The 24519-nt window shown below is 45.9% G+C and overlaps 2 protein-coding genes across 2 annotated transcripts in view; one reads left to right on the forward strand and one right to left on the reverse strand.

Annotated features, from left to right (window-relative positions):
* Window positions 1-24519, reverse strand: part of HABP4 (hyaluronan binding protein 4) — a 274086-nt gene that overhangs the window by 177001 nt on the left and 72566 nt on the right. The window lies entirely within an intron of this gene.
* ZNF367 (zinc finger protein 367) overlaps window positions 23904-24519 on the forward strand; it is a 35004-nt gene continuing 34388 nt past the window's right edge. Inside the window, exon 1 of the mRNA XM_073633111.1 lies at window positions 23904-24450. Within this exon, the coding sequence (XP_073489212.1) occupies window positions 24085-24450 (366 nt within the window). The 5' untranslated portion in view covers window positions 23904-24084. The remainder of the gene's footprint in view (window positions 24451-24519) is intronic.

Raw genomic sequence — 24519 nt, forward strand, 5'->3', positions numbered from 1 at the left:
AATAGGCATAATAACCGCCTCAGATCACAGCCCAGTAATCTTGCGAATGAAAATAAAAGGAGAAGTCCTTGAAAGGGGTCCATGGAGAATCAACGAAACTTTATTAGAAGACAGTGAGACCGAAATAAGCATCATAGAAGAAATTAAAAGATATTTTGAAGAAAACGATACACCAGAAGTATCGAAAGCAACAATATGGGAGGCGCATAAATCTGTTATTAGGGGCAAGTTAATAGCTATAGGGGCAAGAAAAAAACAGGAAAGGAAAACAAACATGCAACAAATAATTAAAGAAATTTATGAATTGGAACGAAAACACAAAAATCAAGTAAACAACAAAATCTTCGGCCTACTATCTCAAAAGAGAGAGCAATTAAAAGACTGGATGGAACAAGAAGAAAGGAAGGACTACAACAGAGTAGTACAAGAAAAATATAAATGGGCTAATAAACCAGGAAAATACCTAGCAAATCTGGTAAAAAAAAAGAAGTCTTTGAATTACATTGAGAAGATCAAAAATGAAAAAGGAGAAGTGGTAAATAAAACCACAGATATAGCGATAACATTTCAAAAATACTTCAGCTCCCTTTATGCAATAAAAGGACAGGAAAGTTGGAAAGAAGCGAATACAAGAACAAAGAAGATACAAGAATATTTAAAAAAAGCAAACTTACCAAAACTAAAAATAGACCAACTAGAAGAATTGGAAAAAAATATTACGCATGAAGAGGTAAAACTGGCATTAAAGGAAACTCCCGTAGGAAAAAGCCCAGGACCAGACGGGTTTACGGTCAAATACTATAAAAAATTTGAAGAACAGCTGACTCCAAAACTATTAGAATATATGAATTCCTTAGGGGAAGATGAAGAAATAAGAAGTGAATCGTTATTAGCTCATATTACAATACTACCAAAAGAAGGGAAAGACAAAGTTAACTGCTCAAGCTACAGGCCAATAGCCCTATTGAACGCTGATACGAAGCTGTACTCCAAGATCCTGGCCACTAGGATAAAAAAACTAATCCCACTGTGGATCAACCCGGACCAAACTGGTTTTGTCCCGGGGAGAGAGGGGCGGGACAACAGCCTAAAATCATTATTGATGTTGCACAAGAAGGTGCAGAATGAGACCCCAGTTCTATTCCTGTCATTGGATGCAGAAAAAGCATTTGACAGGGTAGACTGGGGTTTCATGATGGATACATTGCGGCACTTGGGTATTGGGACAAAAATGATGAAGTGGATAACAAATTTGTATAATGGCCCGACAGCAGTCGTAAAAGTAAACGGTAGACTCTCTCCAAAAATTAAGATGCAGAATGGAACACGGCAAGGCTGTCCACTGTCTCCACTATTATATGTATTGGCCTTAGAACCACTATTAGTAACACTCCGCAATAACAAAGAGGTAGAAGGAGCGAAACTAGGAGGAAAAGAGCATAAGATCGCTGCCTACGCGGACGACATCTTGATGTACGTATCCAACCCAAGAGTGTCACTCCCAAACATACTGAAAGAAATTAAAAAATACGGAGAACTGTCAAACTTCAAAATTAATCCAATAAAAACGGAAATATTAAACATAGGTCTAGAGGAAAAGGAAGTTCAGTTTTTACAAAAAGAATTCCCATTCACTTGGGTAAAAGAACTCAATTACCTTGGAATTAAAATAACTCCTAGAGTCGAAAAAATTTATCAGGCAAACTTTATTCCACTGATCAATGAGGTCAAAGAAGAAATGAAAAAGTTAAGAATACAGCCACTTTCATGGATTGGAAGAATAAATATGTTTAAGATGACGATATTACCTAAAATAAATTACAGATTACAGATGTTACCAGTAAAAATCCCGCAGAGCTTTTTTAAAATAATTAAAACAATCCTGCTAAAATACATATGGCTTAATAAAAAACCAAGAATTAAATACACGCTGATCACAAGGAAAAAGGAGCATGGGGGTCTTGCCGTCCCAGATATAAGTAGGTACTATAAAGCCATAGTTTTAACACGAATGTTAGAGTGGACAAATGAGAAAAATGAAAAAAAATGGGTGGAAATGGAAAACACAATAAGTGGAGCCACACTACATAAGAATATTTGGATTCCACGGAAATATAGAATATTGGACACCGACACGCACGAAATAACAAAAAATGTATTTAAAATTTGGGACACCATTCACTTAAAGAATGAATGGAAATATAATTCACCACTATTAGCACTCACAGGATCGAATCTCTTCACCCCTGGGAGGGAAATATTTGAAATCCAAGGAATAGGTAACCCACGACTGAAAGATATCACTAGAAATGGCAAAATAAGAACACGAGTAGAAATAGAGGAAAGGAATGGATGGAAGATGAATGAATGGAATTATATTCAAATAAGGCACCTAGTAAGCACAATACCACACCCACTGAGAGATGAAACAAAATTAACTGCACTGGAAAAGCTATGTAGCAATGAAACACCATTAAAAAACGGAACATCAAAAATTTATAGTATACTGACAGATTTGGAAGCACAAGAAAGACCAGAATATATAAATCAATGGGAAAAAGAAATGAATTTAAAAATAGATAACCAAAAAGTGGAAAAAATGATAGAAATGGGATATAATAAGGCCTGGGACATGAAGACCATAGAAATGAATTATAAACTAGTATCAAGATGGTATATGACCCCAGTAAGAATACACAGATTCCATCAAGATAGAACCTCCTTGTGTTGGAGAAAATGTGGCCAAATAGCAACGATCATACACATATGGTGGGAATGCCCAATAATAATGGAGTACTGGAAGGAAGTGCTAAACAACATAAAGGAAATAACTGGAGAAGAAATAGAACAAAATATTTGGACATGCCTCTTCCATATCTACAATAAACCTAAGAAACAATATAGAAAATCAATAATACCTAACCTCCTGAATGCGGCCAAGGCCTTAATTCCCAAGAATTGGCTAAAAAGTGGAAAACCAGACATTAGAAACTGGCTAAAGGAAATAGATTATCACTACAAAATGGAAGGAGGAGAGAAAGGGGATAATAGTAGATGGGAAAGTTGGAAAAACTACAAAGTCTCGGATATTTATTTAGATAGGATAAAAGAAAGAACAGGTGCAGAGCCAAGTGGATAAATAAATAACATAAAGGAACGGACCAGACACAGGGGAGGGGGAGGGGGGGTGGGGGGAAATAAGAGGAACTGAGAGAGAATAAGATAATAATAGGGTTTATAATTATAGAAGGCGGTTTGTCGCCGGTTTTTAAAAATATTTAAGAATATCCTAGAAGGGAAAAATAATAAAGATGTGACGGAAACAATCCACAATGATGTGAAAAAGGAGAAGAGATAAAGTTTGACACATAAAGTTGAAATAATGTCTCTCGGAAAATTTTCGCTGAAGTGGAGAAAAGAAAAAAAGAAAAGAAAACAAAAAGAAAGAAAAAAAAAAAAAAAAAAAAAGAACCCCATTGACGTCTATGGGACTCGAACGTTCGAAATCAAAAGTGCTCATTTTAAAAACTAATTTGCATGGTATTGTCCTAAAAAGGGTTTGGGGACCCGGGTCCTACCCCAGGGGACATGTATCAATGCAAAAAAACTTTTAAAAACGGCCGTTTTTTCGGGAGCAGTGATTTTAATGATGCTTAAAGTAAAAAAAAAAAAAAGTGAAATATTCCTTTAAATATCGTACCTGAGGGGTGTCTATAGTATGCCTGTAAAGTGACGCGTGTTTCCCGTGTTTAGAACAGTCCCTGCACCAAATGTCATTTTTAAAGGAAAAAATCTCATTTAAAACTGCTTGCGGGTTTAATGTAATGTCGGGTCCTGGCAATATGGATGAAAATCAGTGAGACAAACGGCATGGGTACCCCCCAGTCCATTACCAGGCCCTTTGGGTCTTGTATGGATATTAAGGGGAACTCCACACCCAAATTAAAATAAGGAAAGGTGTGGGGCCACCAGGCCCTATATACTCTGAACAGCAGTATACAGGCGGTGCAAACAAGACAGGGACTGTAGGTTTGTTGTTAAGTAGAATCTCTTTGTAATTTTGAACGGGTACATTTTTAACGTGTTTAGCTCCAGCCAAAAAAATCTTTTTTAAGCTTTTTGGAAAACATAGGGAAGGGTTATCACCCCTGTGACATTTGTTTTACTGTCTTTCCTCCTCTTCAGAAGATTTCACCTCACTTTTTGTCCCAATGGATTGGAAAGCATCAGTGGAAAGGAGAAATGTTTTTCCCATATTAACTCTTACAGGAGAGAATTTCCCTTCCTAGGGGTAGATTTCATCTCACTTCCTGTTGTCTCCTTCCGTTTGCAAGTAGGAGTCGTTTGTAAGTTAGTTGTTTGAAAGTAGGGTCCTGCCCTATATACTCAGCAGAAATTTGGGCCTTAGGTGTTGCTGTGGCCACAACACTGTAAGCCCTCACAGGGCCCTGCTGTGAAATATTAGATCAAGAATTGTAATTACATGCCCCTGTTGAACAGGAGCTGAAAAATTAGGCCTTAGGCACTGGTGCTGGTGCCACAACACTGCAACCCCTCACAGACACTCTAGTTGGAACGCAGGAACGAGCCCTGCTGCAAAGTATTGCATCAAAAATTGTAATTACACGCCCCTGTTAAACAGGGGCTGAAAAATTGTGCCTTAGGCACTGGTGGTGGCGCCCAGAACCAAAAATGTTCTTACAAGCTATCAGCGTGATGATTGAGGAAGAGGATAATTACTCAGGGATAGTCACTCAGCATCAGCATAGGCAGTCTTTGAAGGGATCTGAGATTTCAAAAAAAATTATTCGGTTACATCAGCATCAGGTGCTTGGTAGCTGGTGGTGATCCAAGACTGATTCATTTTTATGAAGGTCAGTCGATCGACCGAGTCAGTGGACAGACGCACCCTGTGATCGGTTACCACGCCTCCAGCAGCACTGAATGTGCGTTCCGAAAGAACGCTGGATGCAGGACAGGCCAGTAGCTCAATTGCATACTGTGCAAGCTCTGGCCAGTGATCCATCCTCAAGACCCAGTAACCCAGAGGATTTTCGGTGGGAAAGGTGTCCAAGTCTGATCTTGCCCCTAGGTATTCCTGCACCATGTAAAACAGACGCTCGCGATGGTTGCTGGAACCGATCATACCTTGGGGCTGCGGACCAAAAAATTGTCTGAACGCATCGGTCAGACGGCCACCTTCTCCACCGCTCCTTCTTTGACTGACCGAAGCCTAAGCAACACGTTGTCCAGAAACAGGAGTTTGTAACCTCCCAGTCTCTGGAAACGCGTTGCACAGACCTTTCTGCAAGGCCTCCCGAAGATGTTTCATCCTCTGCTCCCTCTGCGATGGCAAGATAAGGTCCGCAACCTTACCCTTGTAACGTGGATCAAGGAGGGTTGCCAGCCAGTATTGGTCCTTCTCCTTGATACCACGAATACGAGGATCCTTACGCAGGCTTTGCAGGATCAGGGAGGCCATGCAGCGTAGGTTTGCTGAGGCATTCGGTCCGGAGTCCTCTGGGTCACTAAGGACAACATGGTCCGCAGCCACCTCTTCCCAGCCACGTACAAGTCCATGTGTTTCTTGGGACTGATCCCTTAAAGACTGCTGCTGATGCTGAGTGCCAGGCTCCACCTCCATACTGACACAATCTTCCTCCTCCTCCTCCTCCTCGTCCTCTTTCTGTGTGATCGGCGGGCACGCAGGAACACTGTCTGGATAAAGGGGGCCTTGAGAGCTAAGGAAGTCCTCCTCTTCCTGCCTCTGTTCTGCCTCAAGTGCCCTGTCCATTATTCCACGCAGCGTGTGCTCCAACAGGTGGACAAGGGGGACAGTGTCACTGATGCATGCACTGTCACTGCTCACCATCCTCGTGGCCTCCTCAAATGGTGACAGGACAGTGCATGCATCCCTGATCATGGCCCACTGGCGTGGGGAAAAAAAACCAAGCTCCCCTGACCCTGTCCTGGTGCCATAGTCGCACAGGTACTCATTGATGGCCCTCTGCTGCGTGTGCAGCCGCTGCAGCATGGCCAACGTTGAGTTCCACCTGGTGGGCATGTCACAGATTAGGCGGTTCTTGGGCAGGTTAAACTCCTTTTGGAGGTCCGTCAGCCGAGCACTGGCATTATATGACCGGCGGAAATGCACACAGACTTTCCTGGCCTGCCTCAGGACATCCTGTAAGCCCGGGTACCTGCCCAAGAACCGCTGCACCACCAAGTTAAGGACGTGAGCCAAACAGGGCACATGGGTCATTTGTCCCTGTCGGAGGGCAGAGAGGATGTTGGTGCCATTGTCGCAAACCACCATTCCTGCCTTAAGTTGGCGTGGCGTCAACCACCTCTGAACCTGCCCCTGCAGAGCTGACAGAACCTCTGCCCCAGTGTGGCTCCTGTCCCCCAAGCACACCAGCTCAAGCACCGCATGGCATCTTTTGGCCTGCGTACTTGCGTAGCCCCTTGAACGACTACGGAGCACCGCTGGTTCCGAGGAAGAGGCCATGGAGGAAGAAGAGGAGGAGGGGGTGGAGGAGAGAGGTGTGTCACAATCATTAGCATTTTGGAGGCGTGGTGGCGGAACAACCTCCAACACTACTGCACCTTGTCCTGCATCCTTCCCAGCTGCCAGCAGAGTCACCCAATGCGCCGTGAAACTTAGGTAACGTCCCTGTCCATGCCTGCTGGACCATGAGTCAGCGGTAATATGCACCTTACCGCTGACCGCCCTGTCCAGCGAGGCATGGACATTGCCTTCCACATGCTGGTAGAGAGCCGGAATCGCCTTCCGTGAGAAAAAGTGGCGTTTGGGTACCTGCCACTAAGGAACCGCACATTCCACAAACTCACGGAAGGGGGCAGAGTCTACCAACTGAAAAGGCAGCAGTTGAAGTGCTAGCAATTTTGCCAAGCTAGCATTCAACCGCTGGGCATGTGGATGGCTGGGAGCAAACTTCTTTAGGCGGTGCAGCAGCTGGGGCAGGGAAATTTGCCTGGTACAATCTGACGTCGGGGTACCAAAATCAGATTGCCCACAAGTACTTGGCTGTGACACACCTAATTCTACACCTTCATTCCTCTCAGTGCAGGTCTCAGAGAGGACTGAAGGTCTAGTGGGGTTGGAAATCTCAGCTGATGAGGAGCAAGGAGAGGTCCTCTTTGTTCTTTGGTGTGGGTCTTTTAGATACGCTTGCCAACGAACTGCATGGCAGGTCAACATATGTCTGGTCAAGCATGTGGTACCCAAGCGGGAGATGTTTTGGCCACGCGAGATACGCTTGAGACATATGTTGCAAATAGCAGCGGTGCGATCTGATGCACTCGTCTCAAAAAAGGCCCACACCAAAGAACTTTTTGAATAACGCGCAGAGACTGCAGCGCCCTGCACATGTGGAGCTTTGGGGTGTGATGCAGTCAATGTGCTGCCCTTAGGCTGGCCCCTGGAGGGCATCCTGCCTCGTTGGTGATGTGCCGCCTCCTCTTCCTCCTCCCTCCTATCAGGCACCCACGTTGAGTCAGTGACCTCATCATCCCCTCCCTCCTCATCACTGGAGCAAACCTGGCAGTATGCTGCAGCAGGGGGAGCATGACTGCCAGATTGCTGTCCTTCTTGGGCACCCCCTCTGTCCGTGCTCATTTTACTGCCTTCATCGAGCTCAGTATCATCATCAGAGCCTTCCAAACGCTGGGCATCCTCCTGGAGCATGTACCCAACACTGTGGTCAAACAGTTCGAGGGACTCCTCAGGAGGACATGGTGGGGCTAGGGAAGGAGTCACTGATGACATTGAGCCGAGGGAAGAGGCCGCTGCTTTGCCAGACAAAGTACCCTGGGCATGGGTGAGAGAGGATGAGGAGGATGAGGACGGCTTGGTCATCCACTCGACCAAGTCTTCCGCATGTTGCGGCTCAACATGGCCAGCTGCCGAAAAAAAGGCCAAGCGTGTCCCATGGCCACGTGCTGATGAGGATGCACCGTCTCCACGACCAGCACTAGACACAGAGCCTGCTTGCCCTCTCTTATTGGCTTGTGACTGTCTGCCTCTCCTTCTTGGCCTTCCAGACATACTAATGGCCTGTAGCTGCACTAAGCTGGGATATATATATATATATATATATATGTACTGATACTGCAGCTAGCAAAATCAATCACTAACTTGTAGGTTTAGCTGAACACTGTGAGCAGGACAAACCCCACTAACTTGTAGGTTTAGCAGAACACTGTGAGCAGGACGCACTGCACTAACTGTAAATAGTCTAGCTGCCTGACTGTGGTACTAATAGGATCAAAAGAACACCAGCAATTTTCTTCAGGTAGCTGTATTTACTGTAACAAGACAAGCCTGCCTGTCAGTAAGAAGATAACAGAAACGGATCTAGCTGAACACTGTGAGCAGGACGCACCCCACTAGCTTGTAGGTTTAGCTGAACACTGTGAGGTGGACGCACCCCACTAACTTGTAGGTTTAGCTGAACACTGTGAGCAGGACGCACCCCACTAACTTGTAGGTTTAGCAGAACACTGTGAGCAGGACGCACTGCACTAACTGTAAATAGTCTAGCTGCCTGACTGTGGTACTAATAGGATCAAAAGAACACCAGCAATTTTCTTCAGGTAGCTGTATTTACTGTAACAAGAAAAGCCTGCCTGTCAGTAAGAAGATAACAGAAACGGATCTAGCTGAACACTGTGAGCAGGACGCACCCCACTAGCTTGTAGGTTTAGCTGAACACTGTGAGGTGGACGCACCCCACTAACTTGTAGGTTTAGCTGAACACTGTGAGCAGGACGCACCCCACTAACTTGTAGGTTTAGCAGAACACTGTGAGCAGGACGCACTGCACTAACTGTAAATAGTCTAGCTGCCTGACTGTGGTACTAATAGGATCAAAAGAACACCAGCAATTTTCTTCAGGTAGCTGTATTTACTGTAACAAGACAAGCCTGCCTGTCAGTAAGAAGATAACAGAAATGGATCTAGCTGAACACTGTGAGCAGGACGCACCCCACTAGCTTGTAGGTTTAGCTGAACACTGTGAGGTGGACGCACTGCACTAAATGTAAATAGTCTAGCTGCCTGACTGTGGTACTAATAGGATCAAAAGAACACCAGTAATTTTCTTCAAAATACTGTAACAAGACAAGCCTGCCTGTCAGTAAGAAGATAACAGGAACTGATCTAGCTGAACACTGTGAGCAGGACGCACTGCACTAAATGTAAATAGTCTAGAAGATAACAGGAACGGATCTAGCTAAACTGAATACAGTGTATATATATATATATATATGCAACACCTGGGATGCATATATATAGACAATACACTTTAAGTGCAGCTAACTGACTGACTGTCCTGCCTAATCTAGCTAACTCAAATCAAATGTCACTGTCTGTCTCTCTCTCTCTCTCAATGAACGCCGGAACACACACTACACAGGGCCGCCGTGCAGGCGGCCTTATATAGTGTGGGGCGTGTACTAAATCCCCTGAGCCATAATTGGCCAAAGCCTCCTTGGCTTTGGCCAATTACGGCTCTCTGTTAACGCGGCGCTGTGATTGGCCAAGCATGCGGGTCATAGTGCATGCTTGGCCAATCATCAGCCAGCAATGCACTGCGATGCCGCAGTGAATTATGGGCCGTGACGCGCCACACGAATTTGGCGCGAACGGCCCATAAAGTTCGGAATTCGGCGAACGACCGAACAGCCAATGTTCGAGTCGAACATGGGTTCGGCTCGAACACGAAGCTCATCCCTACTCACTACCTATCAGTTTTGAAGGCCATAAAATGCCCAGATGGCACCCCCCCCCAAATGACCCCATTTTGGAAAGTAGACACCCCAAGCTATTTGCTGAGAGGCATGTTGAGTCCATGGAATATTTTATATTTTGACACACGTTGCGGGAAAGTGACACTTTTTTTTTTTTTGCACAAAGTTGTCACTAAATGATATATTGCTCACACAGGCCATGGGCATATGTGGAGTTGCACCCCAGAATACATTTAGCTGCGTCTCCTGAGTATGGGGATACCACATGTGTGGGACTTTTTGGGAGCCTAGCTGCGTACGAGGCCCCGAAAACCAATCGCCGCCTTCAGGATTTCTAAGGGCGTAAATTTTTGATTCACTCCCCACTACCTATCAGTTTCGAAGGCCATAAAATGCCAAGATGGCACAAAACCCCCCCAAATGACTCCATTTTGGAAAGTAGACACCCCAAGCTATTTGTCGAGAGGCATGGTGAGTACTTTGCAGCTCTCACTTGTTTTTGAAAATGAAGAAAGACAAGAAAAAAAATTTTTTTTTCAAAACTTTGTGACAAAAAGTGAGGTCTGCAAAATACTCGCTATACCTCTCAGCAAATAGCTTGGGGTGTCTACTTTCCAAAATAGGGTCATTTGAGGGGGTTTTGTGCCACCTGGGCATTCCATGGCCTCCGAAACTGTGATAGGCAGTGAAGAGTGAAATCAAAAATTTACACCCTTAGAAATACTGAAGGCGGTGCTTGGTTTTCGGGGTCCCGTACGCGGCAAGGCTCCCAAAAAGTCTCACACATGTGGTAGCCCCGTACTCAGGAGAAGCAACAGAATGTATTTTGGGGTGTAATTTCACATATTCCCATGGCATGTTTGAGCAATATATCATTTAGTGACAACTTTGTTAAAAAAAAAAAAAAAATTGTCTTTTTCCCGCAACTTGTGTCATAATACACAATATATAATATTCCATGGACTCGACATGCCTCTCAGCAAATAGCTTGGGGTGTCTACTTTCCAAAATAGGGGTCATTTGGGGGGGGTTTGAACTGTCCTGGCATTTTATGCACAACATTTAGAAGCTTATGTCACACATCACCCACTCTTCTAACCACTTGAAGACAAAGCCCTTTCTGACACTTTTTGTTTACATGAAAAAAAATTTTTTTTTTTTGCAAGAAAATTACTTTGAACCCCCTAAACATTATATTTTTTTTAAAGCAAATGCCCTACAGATTAAAATGGTGGGTGTTTCATTTTTTTTTTCACAGTATTTGCGCAGCGATTTTTCAAACGCATTTTTTTGGGAAAAACACACTTTTTTAAATTTTAATGCACTAAAACACACTATATTGCCCAAATGTTTGATGAAATTAGATGATCTTAGGCCGAGTACATGGATACCAAACATGACATGCTTTAAAATTGCGCACAATGGCGACAAACTAAATACATTTTTAAAAGCCTTTACAGGTTACCACTTTAGATTTACAAAGATCTGCTAAAATTACTGCCCTCGATCTGACCTTCGCGGTGATACCTCACATGCATGGTGCTGTTTACATTTGACGCCAGGACGATTGCGTTCACCAGGGGGGGACAGGGGTGCTTTTTTTTTTTGCTATTTTATCTTATTTTTAAACTGTTCCTTTCATTTTTTTTGTTTTTAATCATTTTTATTATCTCAGGGAATGTAAATATCCCCTATGATAGCAATAGGTAGTGACAGGTACTCTTTTTTGAAAAAACTGGGGTGTATTAGACCCTAGATCTCTCCTCTGCCCTCAAAGCATCTGATGACACCAAGATCGGTGTGATAAAATGCTTTCCCAATTTCCCAATGGCGCTGTTTACATCCGGCGAAATCTAAGTCATGAAATGCTTGTAGCTTCCGGTTTCTTAGGCCATAGAGATGTTTGGAGCCACTCTGGTCTCTGATCAGCTCTATGGTCAGCTGGCTGAATCACCGGCTGCATTCTCAGGTTCCCTGTTGGGACAGGAGAGCCAGAGAAAAACATGGAAGACGGTGGGGGGGGGGCGCATTCCCTCCCATTGCTTGTAAAAACAGTCTAGAGGCTAATTAGCTGCTAGGATTGCTTTTACATGAAAGCCGACCGCTGGCTGAAAAGAATGATACCAAGATGATACCTAAACCTGCAGGTATCATTCTGGTATAACCACTCAAAGTCCAGCAACATACCAGCACGTTGCTGGTCCTTGTTGGGCATATATTGTAATCTTTTTTTTTTTTTTTTTTTTTCATGCAGCCTGTGGGCTGAACGAAAAAGAGATTGATCGGTGGGTATGCCCACCATTAGAATACCTCCCTTCATCCACCCACTTCTAATGATGGGCATACATGCACCATTTATATATGCCGAAGCATGGGAGCATGTGCCCCAAAAGTTAGGAGCAAATCGCTCCTCCGCCCCTGCTGCCCCCATGCTTTGGCATATATCACCTCCGCTAGAGTCATGGCTCATGGCTTTATATATCGTGGGAGCAAACGCTCTTGCTGTCAAGATGAATAAATCCGCTCTGCAGCTGAATGGCCTATCTGAAGACAAAAAAATGGTTAACAATAAAACACAGTAAAGTATAAAAAATTGCATACCTGAAAAGCAAACATGATAAAACATAACAATAAAACATTGCAGAATAAAATACAGTAAAAAAGAGCAGAACAATAGAGAGAGAACAATAAAACAACTTTTTTTTTTATATTTTTTTGTGTTTTCTTTACACTTTTTTTGTAACTAACTTTTATAACTGTAACCGGTTCCAGGTTCGGGTCTCTCAAAATGCGATGGCATCTTGGGAGACCCTGTGAAAGTGTGCCTAGTCTGTGCAATGCTGTACCCTACGCTAATACTCAACTAGTGTATGGTAGCGTTCAAAACATTCACCAATGCAAAGACCAGGATTGTCAGGACCAGGGCTTTTTTCTCAAAAAATAGGTGCTGGAACTCAATCACGTCCCCCCAAAACCCCTCCACCCACACACACCCTCCAAATCACATCAAATAGTGGGTGTGGTTAGTCAAATTTCACGAACACCAGGAGGTTCTTAAAGGGGCATTAAATACCAGGATTGCATTACACACAGAGTGCAGAGCTGTCACTTGTAAACACAGAAACTGGACTTCTGTGTTTACAAGTGATTGTGGTGAGCAGCCCCCCCCCCCCCCCCCAGAGTCTGAGCCAGAGGTGGTGGAACTGAGTTCCACCAAGTTCCCCCTGAAAAAAAGCCCTGGTCAGGACAGGAGGGACAATAATAGCAGGTGTCACGCCTATATCTGCGCTTGCTGCAGACACGACATCTTTTTTGGTAGGGGTACAGAGGACATAAAGAAAATGCCTCTCATGCAGCCGACTGCATTTGGTTGGGGATGTGAATGGGGGAAGTACGGGTGCTGCAGAAGTGGTGGGTTCCCAATTAGGATTGGCGAATGCAGCAGGAAGGGGATTATGGGCACGATGGGCCTGTGCTTGTGGTCTTCTTGGTGGCAGCGGGACACTACTTGTGCTTGCCACCTCACCAGCTTGAACTGCACTTATGGGACTCGCCACATCACCAAGTGTTACTGCAGTGCTGGTTTGACTACGACCGGGGTGTACTATGCCGCTGGTGCTTGCCAGTTCACCAAAACGCTACCAAAAAACCTGTTAGCGATCGCAGGGATCAGGCGAACGCTGCAGTTATGCGTTTAGTGTTTTGTAAGTGACAGTGATCGATCGATACTGCACTTGGGTGGGCTGGGCTGAGGGGCAAAACGCAGGTGATGGGGGGTGTAAAGTGTGCCTGGTGTGTTTTACTGTGTGTGTATTGTTTGTGCACTCACATCGATGTCTTCTCTCCTCGGCGCCGGAACGGAAAATACCGAGCCAAGGAACGATGACATCACTTCCTCTGCCGCTGTTTACTATACAGCAGCAGAGGAAGAATCTCATTGGCTGGGAGCGAGGGGGTGGCCACAAATGGATGGCCTCCCCCTCACCGCTGATCGCTCTGGGACAGAAGCCGACCGCCTCGGGCACTGGGACGGGGGTCCGATCAGACCCATACGTTACTTTGCCTGCCTGTGCCATTCTGCCGCAGTATATCTGCGTGAGGCGGTCGGCAAGTGGTTAACATGAGACTAGCATGTAAAAAAAGTCAGATATTCTCATTGTGTGTATGAGGCTTATGCCTCGTACACATGTTTAGAAAATCAAATGGAAAAATACAGCTTTTGGAGCAATTGTCTGATAATCTGATCATTAGTACACAGCTTTCGAGAGCCGATCAGGACTGGTAACACAAAATCACGCGAAGGGTTCGTGTACGTCACCAAATTGTACGATTTTCGTTAAATCAGTATAGTATTCATCTGGAGAAGAAGAAAAAGGAAACAGAATACATTACAATACATCACTTTTAAAGTTGTATTCTGTCATACTAGAGTTTTTGTAACCTCTTCATTTTTTGAGACTAGCCGATTATTCCTCTGATATTCTCATTTTGTTATCTCCCAGCCAGCGCTTGCTATAAGGCCTCATGCCCACGGGCATTTTAAAAAAACGAACTGCAAAGCTAGTACCGACGCCAGGAAGAAAGCGGCGTTAAAAATGTGATTTTTTTTTTTCCCGTGTTTTGCATTGGCTTCAGTGCACGTTTAGCCACGCTAGCTTTCAGCCGCGTTTCTCTCTCTATTCAAAATCAATGGTTCCCTATGGGAGCCCACTGATTTGATTAGAAGTCGCACCAGAAGTTGGATCCAGATGATCCAACTTGCGGTGCGACTTGTGTGCTGAGAATCTTGAAGGGGAACCCCCCAAGATCCATATCAGACCCTTATCTGAGCACGTAGCCCAGCAGGTCAGGAAAGGGGGGGACGAGCAAGCGCCCCCCTCCTGGACCATACCAGGCCACATGCTCTCAACATGGAGGGGTTGGTGCTTTGGGGCAGAGGGGGCCCCTGCACCCCCCCACCCCCAAAGCACCTTGTTCCCATGCTGAGGACAAGAGCCTCTTCCCGACAACCCTTGCCCGTTGGTCTTATCTTATCATGATTTGGAAGCCCCCTTTAACAAGGGGCCCCCCAGATCACAGCCCCCCACCCTAGGTGAATGAGTATGGGGTACATCGTACCCCTACCCATTCACCCAAATAAAGTGTCAAACACTACACAGGTTTTTTTAAGTATTAAGGCAGCTCCGGCTCTTCCTCTTCTGGCGACATGTTCTCTTCTCTCCGCTGTCCTCTGTTATCTTCTGCTCTTTTGCTGAGCCTTCTCCCTCTGTTTTTCTTCCAATGTTGACTCGACACGATCTCACGCTGTAATGCTGGGTCCGCCGTGTGCAATGACTTATATTGGCATGGGGCGGGGCCACCCGATGAGGTAAGTTGGAGGCAACGCCCCCTTGTGATGTCATCACCCGGGGCATGATGGGGTAATGACATCACAAGGGGGCGTGTCCTCTAACTTGCGTCATCGGGTGGCCCCGCCCCATGCCAATATAAGGCATTACATCGGGAAATCACGTTGAGTCAACATCGGAAGAACAGGAGAAAACCCAGCAAAAGAGCAGAAGATAGTAGCGAAAGAAGAGAGCAGAGGGGAGAAGAACCGGAGAGGAGAGAACACGTCGCCAGAAAAGGGAGAAGAGCCGGAGCTGCCTTAATAAAATACTTTAAAAACCTATGTAGTGTGTGTGTATTTTTGACACTTTTTTTTTCTATTTAGGTGAATGGGTAGGGTTACGATGTACCCCATACTCATTCACCTAGGGTGGGGGGCCATGATCTGGGGTGCCCCTTGTTAAAGGGCTCCCAGATCACGATAAGTTCCTGCCCGCAGACCCCGAAACCAACGGGCAAGGGTTGTTGGGAAGAGGCCCTTGTCCTCATCAACATGGGGACAAGGTGCTTTGGGGGTGAGGGGGGGACACAGGGACCCCAAAGCCCCAACCCCCCCATGTTGAGTGCATGTGGTCTGGTATGGTCCAGGAGGGGGGGTGCGCTCGCTCGTTCCCCCCCTTTCCTAACCTGCCGGGCTGCGTGCTCGCATAAGGGTCTGATATGGATCTTGGGGGGAACCTCACCCAAATTTTTGCGGGGTTCCCCTTCAAGATTCTCAGCACACAAGTTGCACCACAAGTTGGATCATCTGGATCCAACTTCTATTCAAATCAATGGGCTCCCATAGGGAACCACTGATTTTGAAGAGACAGAGAAACGCTGGACGAGGTATAACGCTGTGTACACAGCGTTAAGCCTCGCTAAATCGTATTTAACACCTTTTACTGGCGTCTGTCGTTTTTACAGCTCTAGCGCTGGAGCCTCAGAATGCACTGGTCCTGGGTTTTTTTTGGAGCTTAAAAACGCCTATGCCACTTACAGCTCAAAAACGACATGGTGGGCATGAGGCCATAGGCTAACATGGAGAGGTGTTTTTAAGCTGCAAAAAACATTCATAAAAGCGACTGTAAAAACATCCGTGGGTATGAGGCCTAATCTTGCATTCCACTCGACATACCTTATTATTCTCTCCGGTCATTACATTTTGTTTCATTATTCTCTATGCGATTAAAAATTCGTATCACCACAGAGTGGTGCTGTGGATACGACACTTTTGTAGAAATTGCCACGTCCCGATAATTTAGATTGTTATAAAAATAGGATTTTTTAACAGTTTACCTGTAAAATCCTTTTCTTTTGAAGAATATCACGGGACACAGAGCCATAGTAATTACTATGTGGGATATAGTCCACCTTCAGGTGCTGGACACTGGCACACCCTAAACAAGAAGGTTGCCTCTCTATATAACCCTTCTCATACCGGAAGTATCTCAGTTTTGTAGCAAACAATACACGTGTATATTAGAAAGAGGAAAAGGATTTTACAGGTAAGCTGTTATAAAAATCCTATTTTCTTTAATCGTACATCACAGGACACACAGCCATAGTAAATTACTATGTGGGATGTCCCAGAGCAATGCCAACTGAGAGGGAGACACAACCAAAGTAGGGCACCATGAGAACAGAGGATTTATACTGCTACCTGCAGTACACTGCACCCAAAGGCGAAATCCTCATGTCCACCAGATAGAATCTGGTAAATGCATGGATTGAAGACCAAGTTGCGGCCCTGCAGAATTGTTCCATGGAGGCTTGGTGATGCACTGCCCACGAAGCACTAACAGCCCTAGAGGAGTGCTTTTTGATTTGAGAGGTTGGAATCTACCTCTTTAAACCATAAGCTTGAACGATTACTTGTCGAATCTATTTAGAATAGTAGATTTCAACGCTGCCTGTCCTCTTTTAGGACCTTCAGGAAACACGGACAAAGCATCCATTTTCCGAATCTGAGCAATCGTCTTTGTAGACTTTGACTGCTCTTACCACTTCAAGAGAGTGTAGTGATTTTTCTTCCAAAGAACATGGTTCTGGAAAAATGAAGGTAGAACAATATCCTGGTTTAGATAAAAACCTGATAATACCTTTGGTAAAAAGTTAGGATGACGCAATACTACCCTATACTTGTAAATAATAAAAATATGTCTCTTTACAAGAAAGAGAGCAGCCAATTCTGATACCCTTCTTGCAGCAGATATGGTTACCAGAAAAGTTTCCTTGTCAAAAAAGGACCAAGGGAATATTATATATATATATATATATATATATTATTTTGTATCTGGCCAAAAAAAGCCAACAAAACTAAATTGAAGTCCCAAGGGTTCAGGGATTATGTCAGAGGTTACCTGGTTGGGCGTCGGGGCGCGTTGGTGCGCGCGTTCCTGTGTGTGCTGGGGCGCGTGCTTCTGGGGGCACTGGTGTGTCTGGTCCGGCTGGCCATGGTGTGCGTGGTGGTGCCCGGGCGCGCGCGTCCGCCTATGGGCATTGGTATGCGTGTGCCTGTTGGTGCTGGTGTGTGCGCCGGTGTCCGGGGGAGCGCTCGGGCGTCTGTGCGTATCGGCGCGCGCACGTGCGTGGCGTTTGGTGCCAATCAGCCTATTTAGGCTTGCTGCAATCTCTGATCGTGCTGCCTGATCAACAGCTCTTGTGCCAAGTTCCGTGATCCTCTCTGTGTTCCTGAAGTTCTAATCTGTTACGACCCGGATTGCCTATTGGACCTCCTTGACTGCTGCCTGAACCTGACCCCGGCTTGTTTGTCCCCGCTCTTGCTCGCCCCTTTTGTACTTCTGCTGCCAGCCCGTTGCCAACCTCTGCCTGTGTGTGACCAGCCTAAACAGCTCCTGCTCAGCATCTGTTCCTAGTGTTCCTGAAGTTCCTGCTGCTTGGAAGACTACCTCTCTTCCAGATCCTTACACCAGGCCCTCATACCACTCCGCACTCGTGGGCTTCCTGTCTGCTCTATCAGGGGCCCCGAGTCGGATACGTAAGGGAGCCTACCCTCTGCCCAAGCGGACTCACCGGTCTGGTAAGTGGGAGACCTGACGGATTACCTAACCGGAGATTAAGCCGTGTTACACCCTGAATAAGTTACGAACCAAAGAATGCGAAGCAAATGGTTGTTGAAATAATACCGATAAGGCCGAGACCTGTCCTTAGCAAGGACTCAAGGCCAGCTTTATTTCTCACCCCATCTGCAGAAAGTCAAGGACTCTACCTTTGACCTATTTCCTGGGGTGCAGCTCCTGGTTTCACACCAGGAGACATGTTTTCCAGACTTCATAATATATAATTATGGAGGCCGGCACCCTTGCATTAACCAAGGTAGAAAACTACTGAACCCGACAGCCCACGCTTCTTCAGAGTGTGAGTCTCAATAGCCAAACCGTTAAATTTAGCGTTTGTGAAGTAGGATGGAACTCCGGACCTTGCGAGAGAAGGTCTGGCCGTGATGGTAGGGTCCATGGGTCCCTTACTGCCATCTTTACGATCTCTGCATACCAAGATTTCCTGGGTCCTGCTGGGGGGCACAAGAATCAACGACTTCCCTTCCTGCTTGATCCTGCGAAGAAGTCATGGTCGCAGGCAGAATAGGAGGGAATGCATAAATCGGTGAGAACCGATTCCACGGGAATAGCAAGGCATCTGTTCCGCATGCTAGCGGATCCTTTGTTCTTGACACAAAGTTGTCAACTTCTTTGAATCCTGGACGCAAACAGATCTATGTCCGGGATCCCCCATCTTTGACATATCGACAGGAAGATATTGGGGTGAAGGAACCATTCTACCGGGAACAACTGCTGGCGACTCGAGTAGTCCGCCTGCCAATTTTCTATTCCTGGAATGAAAACTGCCGATAGGCAAAGTACATTGTTTTCTGCCCAAGATAGGATATGATTCATCTTTCTCTGGGCCTCACAACTTCTTGTGCCCCCTTGGTGATTAATATAGGTCATTGCTGTGGCATTGACGGATTGAATCCTGGCAGTACAATACCGTAAACTGAACATTCAGGCACTCAGGACCAAGCGCTCTGCCTGAATTTTTAAAATGTTAATGGGCAAGGCCATTTCTGATCTGGGCCACTTCTCTTGGACAGTTGCCTCTTTCAGGACTGTTCCCCAACCTAAACAAAAAAGGTTGGCATATGTTACTATTTCCCAGGTAACTGAAGGAAGGATTTTCCCCTTTGCAGATTTTAGGATATTAACCAAAAACTGAGGCTCCAGCGTACCCAGCCTACAGCACCTGGCATTTCCAGGTGGTCTTTCATCAGGGTACTAACCAGGCCCGACCCTGCTTAGCCTCCAAGATCAGGCGCTATCAGGATGATGTGGCCGTAGGCTTTGGAGTCAGACGCATCGGGAATGTAGAGCTTGAACCCTTTTGTTTCAAGCCAATAGGCTACTGTTTTGCAGCAATCTTGATGAAATTGAGCATAAGGAACGGCCTCGAATGAAGCCACCAACTTTCCCAACAACCTCATGCAAAGTTGAATCGGAGAAATTCATCTTGCTTCGACCACCTAAATCAGTTCCTTTATGGCACTGATCTTTGCCTGGAGTACGAATACCCTTTTCTGGGTGTACCTATGATCAGACCCAAGTATTAGCCTTCATCATGGTTTTAAAGAAGATTTCTCCTAGGTTGAGAATCCAACCTAGATATTCCAGGTAGTCGAATGTGCTGACCATACTTTGGTCTAAGCAGGCTACCGACTGGTCTATCAAGAACAGATTGACTAGGTAAACCATAATCGTTATACCTTGGGCCCTCAATCTGGCTAGAAGAGGAGCCAGAACCTTTGTACTCAAGGTGCAGTAGTTATATCGGAAGCAGAGCTACACACTGAAAATGAAGATATTCTACTTGAAAAGTAGATATTACTAGTGAGCGAGGTAATAGGCATATGGAGATATGCATCTTTTCACGTCAATTGACGCCAGAAGTTCTCCTCCTTGTAGGATGGAGATAACTGATTGGATTGACTTCTTGCAAAAAAAGAGTGGTTATGTTCAGGAATTGAATCTAAATTTTTTGAGATCCAGAATGTCCATTGTCCAATGGATTTAACCAAACCCCAACCTCTGCTCTTACATGGGGGCCACCATGAACACTTTTTGCCAAAAGATGGTCCAATGCTTGAGAGAGACTACTTTTTCTCTGGATCCTTAGGAACATTTGATCTGAGAAAACGGAACCACTTGGAACTCCAGTTTGTACCTTGGAGTTATTGAGGAAGTCCCCCATTCATCTTGACACTCCTTCTGCCAGATCCCTGAGAACTGCAGAAGCAGTCTCCCTATTGAGCAAGCGGGGGCACCTCCTCATAAGGAAGCTTCAGTATCTTACTTTTTCACTAGAAATTGTTTGGATATATTATCCAAAATATCCCCAGATAGCTGTTTCACTGCAAAAAGGAAGACAAGCCAGGAGCTTCTTGCATGACGCTTAGCGAAGGGCGCAAGGCCTAAAGGATAGAATCTGTCATAGCAACTATTGCAAACATAAAGCTGCCTCCTGAGCAGGATAACCTTGAACACCTGTTTAAACTGGTCTCTCAACGTTAACCAATTACTGTCAGCACAGGCTGAGACACTCAATCTGCCAGGAAAAAAGTGTTTTTTTTTTTTTTTTTTAATAGGAATTCCAATCTTTTATCAGTTGGATCCCTAAGTATTTGAGTATTGTCTGCTGGACAAGTCAGACTTATTCACAAAGGATATAGTAGCGTTAATTGCCGGTATACCCTACTTAGTGAATTTTCTCTACCATAGGATAAAGCGTGAAAACTTTTTAGAAAGGAAAATAATGCTTATTTGGGTTATCCTCCAGGTACAAAAAAGCTTTTCCAACAATGAATGGACAGGAAAAGGCATGCACAACTTGAGGAGGCTTTAGCGAACACAAACACTAAGTTAAGGGTACATAAATGTGGAGCCGATCATACAGCAGGAAATTGTACCATCAATCTTACAGATTGTGAAAGCTGACTCTCCCACATTTGACACCTCAGAAGCGGAGTCGTCAGCCTCACCACAGTCCCCTGAGGGAATTTGTCTTCTCCTGCCCCCAGTTCCTCAGTTTGATGGTCCTAGGAAAATTGAAGAGAACCTGTCGCATCTTGACCATACTGGGATGCGATTAAAGTCAGTAAAAGAGATCTTTAGTAAAATGAACAGGGGCTGCAGTGTTGAAAACAGTTGCAAACATTTCATGGCCTGATCTCACTCTGACCAGCCATCCCTTCTCAGGGGAGGATGCCATTTGTAGAATAGGCTTTCCAGACCGCTGCATACTCACCCCTGGCAGTATGCAGTGCTGGTCCCGCAACCCGGCGACCCCTGCCAACCCGGCACCTCATTAAGCAGCTGTTTACTAGAGCCGCTGGCTAGGACCTGCTGCACCTCCTAGCTCTCTCCCCACTGTCAGTTTGCATACCATGTGCCTGTGTAACAGCCGGGCAGGAGCTGGGAGATACAAAGGAGCTGCGCTGAACCTGGGCATCGATATTACTGGGACTGAAATGTGAGTGCTGTGGGGGGGGGGGGGCTCTCTGATGGGGACCTAAATGTGGAGAGGTGGGTCTGATGGACACAAATGTGGAAGGGGGTGCATTATTGTGCAGGGGTCTCTGATGGGGACATTCATGTGCAGGGGTCTCTGTTTCTCTGATGGGGATATTAATGTGCAGGGGTCTCTGATGGGGACATTGTGTGTGGGGGTCTCCGATGGGGACATTATTGTGTGTGGGGGTCATTATTGTGTGTGGGGGGGTCTCTGATGAGGACATTATTGTGTGTGGGGGGGTCTCTGATGGGGACAAAAATGTGTGGGGGTGGGGTCTCTGGGGACACAAATATGGAAGGGGGACACAAATGTGCAGCGGAGAGTCTGATGGGGACACAAATGTGTTGGGAGACTCCTGATGGGTACCAAATGTATGGGGGAGGTGTCACGGTAACACAGATGTAAGGCCTTGTGTACACTAGAAGTTTATCACCGTGCGGGAGTTCACGGCATTTAGGTTTGATCTGAGGATACAGGTGCGCCATCCAGCTTTACTGCCAGCAGCCTGTCAAATTATATTCTGCTGCTGCAGATTAATTTATAAATAAATGATTTTTTTTTTTTTTTTTTTTTTGGCCCACGAATATATGAAAAAAGTAAAATGTGGCCCTCACAGTAAAAAGTTTGGTGACCCGTGCTGTAGAGTGATCTGTTTGGTCCTCCGATCTTTTGATTGTTGTTATCCTATATGTATGTGGGGCGTTGTCTATGCTCATAGGCACATTTTGTGAATAATTTATGAAATTTTGTGTAATTGTCTTGATTTTATTTTTTGTAATAAATATATTTTTAATGTATATCAGTGTTATGCCTATAAAGTCCATCATCCAAAAATCCATTATTCTCTATGGTCATTCCATTTTGTTCCATTATTCTCAATGGACATTCCATTATTCTCTATGGGCGTTACATTTTGTTCCATTATTAATGGGTGTTCCATTTTATCCCATTATTCTCTGTGGGCGTTCCGTTTTATCCCATTATTCTCTGTGGGCGTTCCGTTTTATCCCATTATTCTCTGTGGGCGTTCCGTTTTATCCCATTATTCTCTGTGGGCGTTCCGTTTTATCCCATTATTCTCTGTGGGCGTTCCGTTTTATCCCATTATTCTCTGTGGGCGTTCCGTTTTATCCCATTATTCTCTGTGGGCGTTCCGTTTTATCCCATTATTCTCTGTGGGCGTTCCGTTTTATCCCATTATTCTCTGTGGGCGTTCCGTTTTATCCCATTATTCTCTGTGGGCGTTCCGTTTTATCCCATTATTCTCTGTGGGCGTTCCGTTTTATCCCATTATTCTCTGTGGGCGTTCCGTTTTATCCCATTATTCTCTGTGGGCGTTCCGTTTTATCCCATTATTCTCTGTGGGCGTTCCGTTTTATCCCATTATTCTCTGTGGGCGTTCCGTTTTATCCCATTATTCTCTGTGGGCGTTCCGTTTTATCCCATTATTCTCTGTGGGCGTTCCATTTTATTCCATTATTCTCTGTGGGCGTTCCATTTTATCCCATTATTCTCTGTGGGCGTTCCACTGTTCTCTGTGGGCGTTCCACTGTTCTCTGTGGGCGTTCCACTGTTCTCTGTGGGCGTTCCACTGTTCTCTGTGGGCGTTCCACTGTTCTCTGTGGGCGTTCCATTTTATTCCATTATTCTCAGGGCGTTCCAGTATTCTCTGTGAGCGTTCCATTTTGTTGCATTATTCTCTATGGGCATTCCATGTTGTTCCATTCTCTATCCTGACAAATAGCCGGTAACCTGTGAAGCAGTTAACTTCTGCTGGAAGCTTTCCAGTCACACAGCGCAGTTCTCTAGAAGCATCTATGTGAGCGCGGGAAACTGGCAGTGTAAATTTTGGCGCCAGCATCCTTCAGCAGCCCACCCAGCCGCAGCGCCCTCCTCGTGTCACTCCGTTCTCTAGCTGACGTCACTTGTGTGTCTGGAAGGTGACGTCTTCCATTCATGGAAGGATGAGACTGTCAAACACCAGCAGGAAAGAACCTCTCCTCCGCCTCCTCCAATAGACGCGCTGCACTTATTCTACCATAGGACCGTCTGACGTTATCGTCGTCCTATCAGCAACCTCCGTTCTCTGACGAGTGTCTGTAGTGCACGCTGCTATTGGTCGTCCGCTCTGTCCGTCTTACATCGCTGGCGATGGCGCCTGGAGCCGCGACTGTGATTGGCTACGAACAGGCGCGAAATGTAACGCGGGAAAAAAAGAAGGACCGAGCGGCCGCCGCCTCCTGTCTGATGGTCCCGTAGCTGTGCGGACAGTGTTGCCGGGCGCCTCACCTCCTCCCTTTGTCGGATGGGTTGTACACCGCCAGAGAAGAAGGCGCGCTCTCCTCCCCGGTGTCCCTCAGCATGATGTCTGACGTGTACCCGTCTCCTTCATCTCACGACTCATCTCCTCCCCGCCCGGTGCTGGTGTCTGTCATCAAGGCGGTGTCCCCCACCACCTCCGCCCACACGCCCATCAAACCCCGCCGGACTCCGTTCTCTGCCACCCCGCTCAGCCCTGTGCCCACCAGCCCCGGCTTCAGCGATTTCATGGTGTACCCCTGGAGGTGGGGGGAAAACGCACACAACGTCACCCTCAGCCCTGGAACCCCGGCTAGGCATCCTATGCCCCCAGCAGAGCCTGGCCAAACTGCCCGGGAAGCCGTCCATGATGTCCTCAGCCCCGGTCTGACCAGCAGCAGCAGCGGAGGAGAGGAAGGATCCCTGAGGGTGAGACCTGGATCTATACCTCACTTTTATTTTCTCTATTAAGCCTCTAGCTATTGCACTTCAAAGTGG

Source organism: Aquarana catesbeiana, linkage group LG01 (genome assembly GCF_042186555.1).
Source record: "Aquarana catesbeiana isolate 2022-GZ linkage group LG01, ASM4218655v1, whole genome shotgun sequence".
Lineage (NCBI taxonomy): Eukaryota > Metazoa > Chordata > Amphibia > Anura > Ranidae > Aquarana > Aquarana catesbeiana.